General features: G+C 39.1%; 1 protein-coding gene and 2 pseudogenes across 1 annotated transcript in view; 1 reads left to right on the top strand and 2 right to left on the bottom strand.

Moving 5' to 3' along the window:
• Nucleotides 1-12509, bottom strand: part of Tmlhe (trimethyllysine hydroxylase, epsilon) — a 95483-nt gene that overhangs the window by 17759 nt on the left and 65215 nt on the right. Inside the window, exons 3-4 of the mRNA XM_021188875.2 lie at nucleotides 10146-10322; nucleotides 1241-1520 (exon numbers count right to left, since the gene is read on the bottom strand). Coding sequence (XP_021044534.1) covers nucleotides 1241-1520; nucleotides 10146-10322 — 457 coding nt within the window. The remainder of the gene's footprint in view (nucleotides 1-1240; nucleotides 1521-10145; nucleotides 10323-12509) is intronic.
• LOC110314604 lies at nucleotides 4543-5276 on the top strand (annotated as a pseudogene).
• Nucleotides 8883-9674, bottom strand: LOC110314605 (annotated as a pseudogene).

Here is a 12509-nt window from a genome sequence, read left to right as displayed (position 1 = left end):
TATTACATATTTGTAAATTTATCCCATTCAACATTGTTTCATATATGTGTATATGTAATAGTTATTATTTTACATATTGCTATCTATAAGTTGAAATTGACAGTTAAAATACAAGTCTATACAAGTCTCAAAAATTCTCTCATCAACTGACATTCTAGGAACATGAAGAGAAAACCATTGAAAACATTATACATTCTAAAATCTCAGGGATAACTGCATATTGATTATATACTACTTTATTAGTCTCCTCATTTAAGGTCATTCAATGTATTTACTTTCATTTTGTAGAAACAATGGTGTGGCTGCTTGTAGTAAGGGACAATTTTAATTAATTTATATAACAACTCCTTTCTTTCATTAATCAGATTTTCAACAATAGTACTTTTCTAACATATTAGATAATATAGTAACCAAGAATGACAGAAGAGTTTCCATTTTATTCATGTGTTATAGATATTTTTGTCTTCATTTAACCTTTTGAACATAGAGGAATAGAGAAAAGAGAAAATGAGGAACAGTAAAAAAATAATATAATATTTAGGAGCAGGAAATCTATGGTATTTAAATCTCTATACTACTCTATACACTCTATATCAGAGTAATCCTGGAAAAGTCACTGAGTGTATCTTAGCATTACAGGCTTATCAGTGGAACAGAGAATAAAATACATGATTAAAAGATTGCTGTAAGACCAAAATAAAATTTAGGGTATGAATATGCAAATCAATGCAATACAATATATTCAATGAGGCATTAATAACCAATCTATGATTGAAAGTTAGGAATCTAAGAAAATCAAAATAGATAACTTTTAGACTTCTTTTAAACTCTTCTCTCATATATCCTCCCACTCCTCCCCCAATCTCTGTCCTCTACCTCCACTCTGACCCAGATCCACCCTAGTCCACTCTCACCTCCTCTCAGAAAAGAGCAAGTCTTCCAGGGATATCAACCTGCTTTTTAAAAATATAGTACAAATTCAGTCCTCTTTTGAGCAGATTACACTACAAGGAGGAAGTAATGACAGAGAGGGTAGGGAGAGAGAGAGAGTGGTAGCGAGAGGTGGGGAAGGGTAGAGGGACAGAGAGATTATTGTGGGGCCATGACAGTACTGGAAACTGAACCTGGGCCTATTACATTTGAGACAAGTACTCCATGAGTTAGCTCTCTATACATCTTTTAAATGGTGCTGATATTCTAGAAATTAGTTATTATGAATTACAGAAAGGTAGTAAATTACCTGATTAAGCTGATCCTTTCTGCCAATTTTTCTGTATGCTCTTGAGTGGGAGGGACATTTTCTACAAATGCAATTCCATATAGCAGAAAGTTCTGCAGAAACTTCTTCAATCCGTCATTTGTTTCTAAAAACCACTGGAAATCAACAGATGGAACTTGGGCTTGCTGGTAGAGTTTAGAATTCCATAATATTCTAGGTTGGATAACCTTTTGTTTCTGCCCTTCATAGCTGTTTTTCACCAGCCAATCCAGATCATAGCTAGTCACATGACCATCTGGCCCTTTTAAGGAGAAAAAAGGCATTAGAAGAAAATTTGGAAATACTGCCAAATATTTAATACTTAAAAATGTTCATCCTCTTTTCAACATTAGTTTAACATTTTTAATTATTTGATATTTTTGTAGATGCATATGTTTTAGTCAAATCCACCTCCCATTCTGTCTCTTCCAACTACTCTTGCCCAATACTTTCCACTCAAACCATCTTATACTCTGTTTTAAACCCACCGAGTCTACTTACTATTACCTGTAAGTGTATGGGCATTGTACCATCTATGGGGGCATGGGTAGCCTTTCAGGGACCATATTCCTAAAGAAAACTGCCTTTTCCTCCCTCAACAGCTAACAATTGCTAACAGCTCCTCTGGTATGGGTGGGACTTCATGAGTCCCTCCCTCATCCATCCTGGGACTTTTACCTGGCTTGATCATGTACAAACAGTGACAACCACCACGAGTTCTATGTGTAATGCCCTTGTTGTATCCAGAGGTACTGTTTTGCTGCAGTCCACACCACTGAGAGTCCAAAGGGTTACTGGGTTTGATTTGTCTTAGGAAGCTTCTATAGGAGAAGGTTTCTATATGGCTTTCCCAAATATATTTAGTGTTGGTTCTCCTGCCAAATACTCCCTCTTCTAACCTACTGGGTCACAATGAAGGCATGAGAGTAGAAGAAAGACTTATTGGCAAGAATGTGTTTGGCTGAAGTGGGAGGGAGATAAGCAAGGATAACAGGTGGGAGGTAAATATGATCAAAACACATTATATATATTTATGAAGTGATCAAAGAATAAAATATTTAAAAGAGTTATCATATGCCTATGCCCCCACCATGGAAGGCATAAAGCAAACAAAGCAATAAATTCTATCTGTCAAAGTTTTGCAATTAATGTGTACAATACTTTAACAGGGGGAATATGAAAAGATCAACAGAAATGGAGGAATAGAGTTTATATTTGTAAATGCTATCTAACTGCCAAAATAGAAGTTTTCCTAGTAATATCAAGTATTCTGTAGGCACAACATCTATCATGATGAGTTAGTTCCCTGAACAGTAAAACCCAGTAACCCTTTGGGCTCTCAGTGGGGTGTGTGTGTGTGTGTGTGTGTGTGTGTGTGTGTGTGTATGTGTGGTATGTGTGTGTGTGCCTGTGAGAGAATTACACGGAACCTCAGAAGTCTTTACAGTTTGTCTGCAATTATTTCTCTCATAAATACCAAACTGATGGTGACTGTATTTCAAAAGAGTTGTCATGACTCTTAATTTAATTTCTTGAGAAATGATTTAGATGGAGACAACTCTTCCAGGATGAGAGAACATTATATATGAATTCTATTTCTATCTTATTATTGAGCTTGAGCTACCAACAGTGTCTGGAGATGTCCTGTAGGAGACTGAAAATTTTCCTTTATTCTTCAGATATTATAAGACAAAGCTGTGGGGTTTCATCCAAGCCATTTAATGTGCCAAGATCTAGCATGTTGCTTCTCTTCCATTAAATAATCACTATAAAAGAGTTAACCCATACATGGCACTGAAGTTTTTACTTGATAGCCTATATTGTGTGGGATATGTGTTGTTTCCTCTGCTATAGAGTAACACTATTTAAACTCTTTTTAAAAATATTTGTTTACTATATATTTTAGGAAGCTTCTAGATTATTTCATATGGCTTTTTTCAAATGTCAGTAATTGCTCTCATTACTCCTATCCTACTGTTCTATTCCTTATCTCATTTAGCATTCCTCTTCTTTTATTCCTCTTTACCCCTTCATGCCACCTGATATCTATCTCTCATCCCTTGCAATTCTCCACTTTCATGTCCATTTATTAGCTTTCTGACTTCTATGGTTACTCCAATTCAAAACAAATGTGTGTAATAATTCAAAACTAGCATCCACACAAGTGAGAATATGCAGCGTTTGTCTTTCTGAATTATCTGACTCTGAATATCAATGTCTATTTACCTGTGATTTCATTTTCCTTTACAACTGACTAATATCCTGTTGTACATATGTACCACATTTTTGTTATCATCAGCTGATAGATATCTGGGCTATTTGTATCTCCTAACTATATTGAATAGTGCAGTATTGCAGAGGTAGGGCAGAGAGTCTTTTGGATATATGTCCAGGAGTTGTATAGTTGGATAATACTGTAGATTTACTTCTAGCTTTTTGAGGAACCTACATATATTTCCATAGTGCTACATCAGTTTTTTACTCCCATCAATAGTAAATAAGTGTTCCACTTTACATACACCTATCACAGCACTTGATATATTTTTTTAAAACATCTTAGGTGTAATGATTGAGGTAAGATGAAATCTCAAAGTAGTTTTACTTAGTATTTCCCTGATGTCTAAGTATGTTGAATATTTTTGAAATGTTAAAACCATTTATCAACCATTTTTATATCTTCTTTTGGAAAATTTGTTTAGATTCATGCTCCAACCTTATAAATAGGCAATTGGTTTTCTTAGTCTTAGGCTTTTTTGAGTTCCTTGTATATTCTAGATACTAACCCTCTGTCACATGTAGAACTAATAAATGTTCTCTTTCTATAGGCTAGCCATTCACCCAAATAATAGTGTCTTTTATTGTACAGAAGCTTTTAAGTTTCATTTATTAATTGTTGGTATTAATGACTGCCCTTCTGAGGTCCTATTCAGAAAGTTACTTTTCTGCTGGGCAGTGGTGGTCCAAGACTTTGGAGGCAGAGGCAAGAGGATCTTTGAGTTCAAGGTCTTTGAGTTCCTGGTCTATGGAGTGAGTTCCAGGAGAGCCAGGGCTACACAGCAAACTCTATCTTGACACACACACACACACACACACACACACACACACACACACACACACACACACAGTCACTTCCTGGGTCTCTAAGTTGAAGTGTATTTCTTATTTTCCCCTCTATCAGATTAATGGTATTAGGTCCTATGCTGAGATTCTTAATGTATTTGGAGTTTTGCTTTGTGTAAGAAATGCAGTCCAGGGTGCCGGTGAGTCCAGTAGTTTAAGCAGGCATGAAGATCACCAGGCAGAAACATGCCAAGAAGCACCTTGGCTTTTTCCACAACAATTTCGGAGTCTGCGAGCCCTACCAGATCCTTGTGGACGGCACTTTCTGTCAGGCGGTGCTGTGGGGTCGCATCCAGCTGCGGGACCAGCTGCCCAGCTACCTTATGAGAGAGACCTAGCTGTGTACCACGAGATGTGTGTTAAAGGTGTTAGAAACACTGGGAAAGGAATTATATGGAGCAAAACTGATGGCACAGAAATGCCAGGTTTGAAACTGTCCTCATTTCAAGAGCCCAGTGAGTGGGTATGAATGTCTCCTGTCCATGGTGGGTGAGGGGAACCCTCACCATTATTTTTTGGCCATACAGGATCAGAATTTATCTGTGAAAGTCAAGAGAACTCCTGGGATTCCTCTCATGTTCATTATTCAGAACACTATAGTGTTGGACAAGCCTTCTCCCCAAACAGTGGCCTTTGTGAAGGCGGTGGAGGCAGGCCAACTAGTCTCAGTGCACGAGAAACTCAAGGAGGAGCAAGGCCTGGTGCAGAACCCGACCTGAGGAGGAGGAGGAGGAGGAAAAAGAAGGTGGGCGGCCCCAATCCTCTGAGCTGCCTGAAGAAAAAGAAGAAAACACAGGATACAAAGTCCCCTGTGCCAGAGAAGAAAAGGAAAAGGAAACAGATTCGGAACAGATCCACCCCAAAAGTGTCTTCTGAGCAGCCGGGTGCAGAAGGCTGATGTGTGCTGAGATATTCGGGAAGACAGTGGGAATTGACTTCCTGTTCAAACTGGGAAAATGTGTATACAGGGGGACTAACTTATTTTTGTAAATTAATACTGCTACAAACACTTTTGCCAAACATAAAGAATGGTTGGGTCTAACAGTGTGCATCTTCAGTTGTTGCTTTGGGGGATACGTTATTATAAAATTATCTCTAGTTTCTCCCCTTCTCACCCTCCAAGTGTTGTGTATGTGTGTGGTATATGAGTAGTATGTGTTTGTGAGCTTGTGTGTGTGTGTGTGGGGTGTATGAAACAGCCAGAGGTCAGCATGAAGTGTCTTCCTCTATCACTCTCCACCATTATTTTTTGAGACAGTTTCTCACTGAATCAGTAACTTAACAGTTAAGTGATCCTGGATGGCCATTAAGCCCCAGAGATCCCCGTGTCTCCTTTCTGGTGCTAGAATTGACAGCATTCACTGTTGAATGTGGCTTTCTGTATGAGTCTGAGGATCTGAACCCAACTCCTCACACTAGTGCAGCAGGTAAGGTACAGACTGAGGAGGCATCAACCCAGCACCAAATAATTTTAAGTCAGTCCTAAGGCCAGTGTGATGACTCAGTGGGTATCTTAGTGAGGGTTTCTATTCCTGCACAAGACATCATGACCAAGAAGCAAGTTGGGGAAGAAAGGGTTTATTCAGCTTACATTTTCCACATTGCTGTTCATCACCAAAGGAGGTCAGGACTGGAACTCAAGCAGGTCAGGAAGTAGGATGCAGGAGCTGATGCAGAGGCCATGGAAGGATGTTCTTTACTGGTTTGCTTCCCCTGGCTTGCTCAGCCTGCTCTCTTATAGAACCCAAGACTACCAGCCCAGAGATGGCACCACCCACAAGGGGACCTCTCCCCTTGATCACTAATTGAGAAAGTGCCTTACAGCTGGATTTCATTGAGGCAGTTCCTTAATTGAAGCTCATTTCTGTGATAACTCCAGCTTGTGTCAAGATGACACACAAAACCACCCAGTAGATTGGTTAAAGACACGTGCTGCCTACCTAGATAACTGAACCTCATCCCTTAGACCAAGAGAACTCACTCCCAAAATTGTCTTCTTACCTCCACACCTGCACACAAAACAAATTAATGTCATTTGTAAAAGTTCTAATGGGGAAAAGGGGGGAAAGCTACCCATTATTTTGTATATGGCAATAAAATTTGTAAGAGCTTAAAAAAAAAGAAATGCAGTCCAGTTTTATATGTAGCTATTCAATTTGACCAGCACAATCTGACATCTGGTTTTCTTCTCCAGTGTGTATTTTTGGCCTCTTTGTCAAAAATCATTTGTCTTTAGAAACATAGGCTTGTATTTGGGTCTTCAATTCTGTTCCACTAATGAATGTGTCTATTTTTAAGTGTTCATTTTATTTTAGTGTAAGTATGTGTGCTTCTGTATGGATATGATCATGAGTATAGCTGAGGCATTAAGTCCTCTAGAGCTTGAATTATATATAGGCTTTTGTAAACTTAAATTTACTTAAAGTAAATTAACTTGTAAGCTTAAAAAAAAACTTTAAAATGATTGCTGGGAATCAAAATTGAGTCCAATGCAAGAACAGTATGTGATCTATTTTTATTTCAACTTTTTTTATTAGATATTTTCTTTCTTTACATTTCAAATGATATACAAAAGTTACCTATACCCTCCCCCTGTTCTGCTCCCCTACCAACCCACTCCCACCTCTTGGCCCTGTCATTCCCCTGTAATGGGGCATATAAAGTTTGCAAGANCAAGGGGCCTCTCTTCCCAGTGATGGCTGACTAGGCCATCTTCTGCTATATATGCAGCTAGAGACACGAGCTCAGGGGGTACTGGTTAGTTCATATTGTTGTTCCACCTATAGAGTTGCAGATGCCTTTAGATCCTTGAATACTTGCTCTAGCTCCTCCACTGGAGGCCCTGTGTTCCATCCAATAGCAGACTGTGAGCATCCACTTCTGTATTTGCCAAGCACTGGCATAGCCTCACAAGAGATAGCTATATCAGGGTCCTGTCAGCAAAATCTTGCTGGCATATGCAATAGTGTCTGGGTTTGGTGGTTGATGATGTGATGGATCCCCGGGTGGGGTAATCTCTGGATGGTCCATCCTTTCATCTCAGCTCCAAACTTTGTCTCTGTAACTCCTTCCATGGGTATTTTGTTCCCTACTCTAAGGAGGAATGAAGTATCCACATGCTGGTTTTCCTTCTTCTTGATTTTCTTGTGTTTTGGAAATTGTATCTTGGGTATTCTGTTTCTGGGTTAATATCCACTTATCAGTGAGTGCACATCAAGTGACTTCTTTTGTGATTGGGTTACCTCACTAAGGATGATATCCTCCAGATACATCCATTTGCCCAAGAATTTCATAAATTCATTGTTTTTAATAGCTGAGTGGTACTCCATTGTATAAATGTACCACATTTTCTTTATCTAGGCTTCTTTTTTCATTGTTTTTTATATGTATATTTCTCTAAATATATAAATATAACCTGCTTAGCCTGCATAATGTTTTGTTCATGTATGTATTGGATAAACAGTTGGTGTACTCTTCTGTGGTGAAGACTACCTCTCCCACTTTTAGCATTCCTTAGTTGCCTTAGCACTTTGGTTGGGGTGAAGTCTCCTGGGCTTTTCCTCACATATATTAACATGTATATTGTTAACAACAATAGTATTATTCAGCTCATGTTCAAGCAGTCATGTTGGTGAGACTTTAGTAGTGCAGATTCTGGCATTAGTAAAAGACAAAACCTCACAACAAACTCCCTGTTCTGCTAGCTTTTACCTGTTTATTTTTTAAAAACCTTTTTGAGTTTTACTGAGTAATCTAATTTCTCTACATTCTCTTCCTTCCCTGATTCTTTTGTTTTCTACATGATCCATTCTGTTGGTAATGTTTTCCACTGAGGTTTTTGACTTTTTAAATTTTTATTTCAGTTAGGTTTTTGTTCACCAATTCTTTTTGTGAAATTATGTTTTAGTATCTTATGCTGACTTCTGCATTTCATTCATATCTTTGTTTTTGTTCTTTTGGAGTATATTCATGTCTTTGAGTTCTTTCAACATAGTTGTAATTATTCTTTTAAGTTCTTTGGAAGTTTTTCCATGTCACTTACATTTAGGTGCCATTATATGATTGGATATTTGTGGAGGAGACATGCTGTATTGTATTTTTTTTTTCTGTTTGTTTTTGTAATTTGTTTCTTTTCTCGGATTTGTACATCTTGGGTAGTTTGTTGATTGAGCTTTTCCTTTCTTTCTTTATATCTTTAATTTTAAACTTCTTTTCTTCCTTTAGTATAGAAATTTATAATGTCCAGGAGAAGGTTAGAGAAGCCAATAGGCATATTTTTTCTACAGCCTACTTCAATAAGGGTTCAATCTCTTCTCTAGCCTACCACCTACCTGAGGTAGTGAAAAAAGAAAGTTTATTGAGATATAGGGTATTCCAACTCTAGGCCTCTGGCTAAATCGTTTTCCTATTGCTGTTCATCCCATTTCATCCTTTCAAGCCAGAAATGACTTGAGAAACCTCCTCACAGCAGTTCTGGGAATGAACTGAAGCCTGTGCAGTGCAGTCAGATCTTCACAAGGAACTGGATTCTATCCAGCTTCCCTCTCTCTTTAAGGTAGGCAAATAGGTGCCTTCCACGTCTCCGCGTGACCTTAATCCCATACTTCTCCTCAGGGGTGTCCTTGACCAGAACAAGCCCCAGCTCTGGGCTGCTGGGAGTCCTAGGAACAAGGATGCAGCTTGGAAGACTGTTTTCCTTCTGGTCTGGGGAAATGGGATCTTCTCCTGCAGAAGGTCCAGGGGTCTTGATGTCAGGTGGTGTGAACACATGAGGTAAGCTTTGAGGTATGTGCACTGACAGTTCTCACCACTCTGGGGACTGAGTTCTGGGGCTGCTCTCTCTGAACTGGAAGACTGAACTCTCAAAGGTTAGAAGTGGAAACTTGTAGGTAGATCTCCGAGTTGGGCGTCTTGCCTGGTCTCGGTGATACTTCCAGTGTATCGGAAACTGGCTTTCTGCTGTTCTATCAAACTGAGGTAATACCCAGGAAGTGATGGTGCTCTGATCAAAGGGCTTGCTGGGCACCTGAACAGTGTGGGTAATGGGCTGCAGGCGAGATTCATAATGGTGTTTGGGGCCCTCCAGTGGCCTTTGGTGGAATAGCAGCTGGGCTTTCTGGGATTGTCTGTGTCTCTTTTTGGGAGGCATCAATAGGTAAATGAAGAGCAGTTGGTAACCACATGATGCAGGTTGCCTTCCTGGTCTGGGTTAGGGCCCAGTTGCAAACCATGTCCACCCTCCCGGCCGTGGCCGCCACTCCTCAGGACCCCGAGTGTTCGGTTCGGAAACTGGAGCCATGCAGGTGCTGACTGGCGACACTCCCTCACGTGACCGCAATGCTCCACCGGTGCCAATATCAAAAAACCCGAGAATGTTAATTCTTATATCTGCAACTAAAGCACTTAGGATGCCAAGGCAGGATAATCACTAGTTTGAGGTCAGTATGATACATAGTGAAATTAAAGACAGGCAGGGCTATATTACAAGACCTTGTATCAAAAACAAAAAACAAAACAAGGTAAAACAAAACAAACAGTGGTGAAAACAGATAACCTTGCAAAGTTTTTAGCTTAGAGATTATCCTTTTTCAAATTGAAGTATGATGCTAGCTGTAACAAAAAAGGGGGGTATTGAGCTTGTTTCTAAATCAAGGGGAAAAACTAACTGAAGAATACCTATTTTGGAAAGAGCCAAACCGTGTTTTCATAAAAATCATTGTTTTTTAGAATAATACCTCAAAGAAATCCAAGTCTCCTGTATACTCACAAGTGAAAAAGAGCATAGTTTCATCCAGACGGACTGTCTTTGGCTTAATACATAAATCCACACTGGCAGTGTCCAGGCTCCGCTGGTGAGTCTTAGAATTATAGCATGATGCTGAGCGGCAGTGGTCTCGAAGCCAGACATAATCAAAGCGCATCACAGTGCCAGCATATTGCAGTTCTAGGGGAAAGATCAGATTTAACAGAAATACTTATTTAGTAAAACTAAAGACAAAAAGTCAAAAATATTCTTTCTAAAAGACTTTTACTAGCCAAGTAAGAATAGCAACCTTGTCAGTTGTCAAAAATACTATACAAGTTCTACGATACAAATGGTATGATTTTGGTAAATAAAACACATAGGAATATGAAAAGCTCAGATATATACCTAAGTAGGAAAGATTGTACAATGTGTTTTTGTACTTTTTTTTTTTTTTTAGCAATTCTTCGGTTATGTTGAAATTATGAAAAAATTAGAATAGAAAGAAAGTAAATGACATTCCTACATATCAGTTTACTTATTTAGAGAAAGTAAAAATTAAGTGAAATTTACAAAAGCAACAGGAATATGTTTGGAAATAAAATCTAGAAAAGTAATATGAAGAAATCTATAAAACTGTTCTAGAAGACTTAAAGGAAGCCAACATATTGAAATAGCATGTTTACAGACAGGAGATTTCAAAGCTGGAAAGAGATAAATTCTAGAATGTTATGCACAAATTTCATGTAATAGCAATCTCTATCTTAGAGATTTTCACATATTATAAAAGGTAATTCTAAAACCCATATTGAAAAAAATAATAAAGTAAAATTTTTGAAAAAGAAAGTATGAGATACTAACTATAAAAGTACATTATAAAATTATAGTTTTAAATATGTTAGTAGAATAGATCAAGAAAACGGGATGTTATTCCCAACTAGAACCATAAGTATATGGAAATATGGTATATAAAAAAGGTGTAATTTTACAACAGCACAAGAAAGACTGACTTCTATATAAGTGGCATTGGGAAACTTGTCTGAGAACAGGAAATTCACTGTATTATTTAAAAAGTCAACTTCTGGAGATCATCATATTGTCTGCTCCTCTGAAAACCCCACAGTCTGAAGGCCTCCCAGGGCACCCAGGATAACAGGTAAGCCGCAGTTGGCAAACCCAAGGAGCCCAGTAGATACAGGATTCAACCACTCCACTTAAACTCCATTCCCCTTCCAGCCTGCACCTTCCACTGGGGCAGATCAGTGCTTGTCTGCCCCTCTGAATACCCCACAGTCTAAAGGAGATCTGCTGTACCCAGGGCAACAGGTAAGGGACCCTCCCAAATAATTGCAGCAGCTGGGAACCCTGAGGATCCCAGCAGACGCGGGACCCATCTTCTCCACTCAAACTCCACCTCCCTTCTCACAGGGGCAGATCATCACCTTGTCTGCCCACCTGAAGACCCCACAGTCTTAAGGCCTCTCGGGAGATCTGCTGCACCTAGGGCACCAAAATCCAGAGTCTGAAAACCTCCCAGGAGATCTGCTTTACCCAGGACAACAGACTCCACAGTCTGAAGGCCTCCCAGGAGATCTGCTGTATGCAGGACAACAGATCAGTAGCTTGTCTGCCCCTCTGAAGATCAAACAGTCTGAAGGCCTCCCAGATCATCGGCTATAGCCAGGGCCACAGGTCTTCTAGGAGACCTGCAGCAACCCAATGGCACAGGAGGCAGGCTCCAGACAGAGACACCCAGACCAGTTAACAGCAGAGATAATCAGATGGCAAGAGGCAAGCAACAGAAACTAATGTATTTTGGCATTATCAGAACACAGTTCTCCCACCACTGAAAGGCCTGGATACCTTGACACACCTGAAAACTAGGATGCTGACCTAAAATCCTATCTCATGAAGATAATAGTGTCTTTTAAGGAGGATATAAATAATTCACTGAAAGAAATACAGGAAAACAGGTAAACAGGTAGAAGCATTTAAAAAGGAAAGAAATTAATCCCTTAAAGAAAAAAAGGAAAACATAATAAAACAGGTGAAGGAATTGAACAAAGCAGTCCAAGACCTAAAAGTGGAAATAGAAACAATAAAGAAAACATAAATAGAGGCAACCCTGGAAATGAAACACCTATGAAAGAGGTCAGTAGCTACAGATGCAAGCAGCACCAACAGAATACAAGAGACAGAAAAGAGACTCTCAGGTATAGAAGATATCTTAGAAGATATTGACACAACAGTCAAAGAAAATTCAAAACATAAAAAACTTCTAACCTAATATATCTAGGTAATCAATGTCACAATGAAAAGATCAAATGCAAAAATAATAGGAATAGAGACTGCTGAGGAGGGACCCGGGGCTGGTCCCAGTCGTCCAGC

This window comes from Mus pahari (genome assembly GCF_900095145.1).
Source record: "Mus pahari chromosome X unlocalized genomic scaffold, PAHARI_EIJ_v1.1 GL456233.1, whole genome shotgun sequence".
NCBI classification, from domain to species: Eukaryota; Metazoa; Chordata; class Mammalia; order Rodentia; family Muridae; genus Mus; species Mus pahari.
This window is presented reverse-complemented; position numbering and strand designations above follow the sequence as displayed.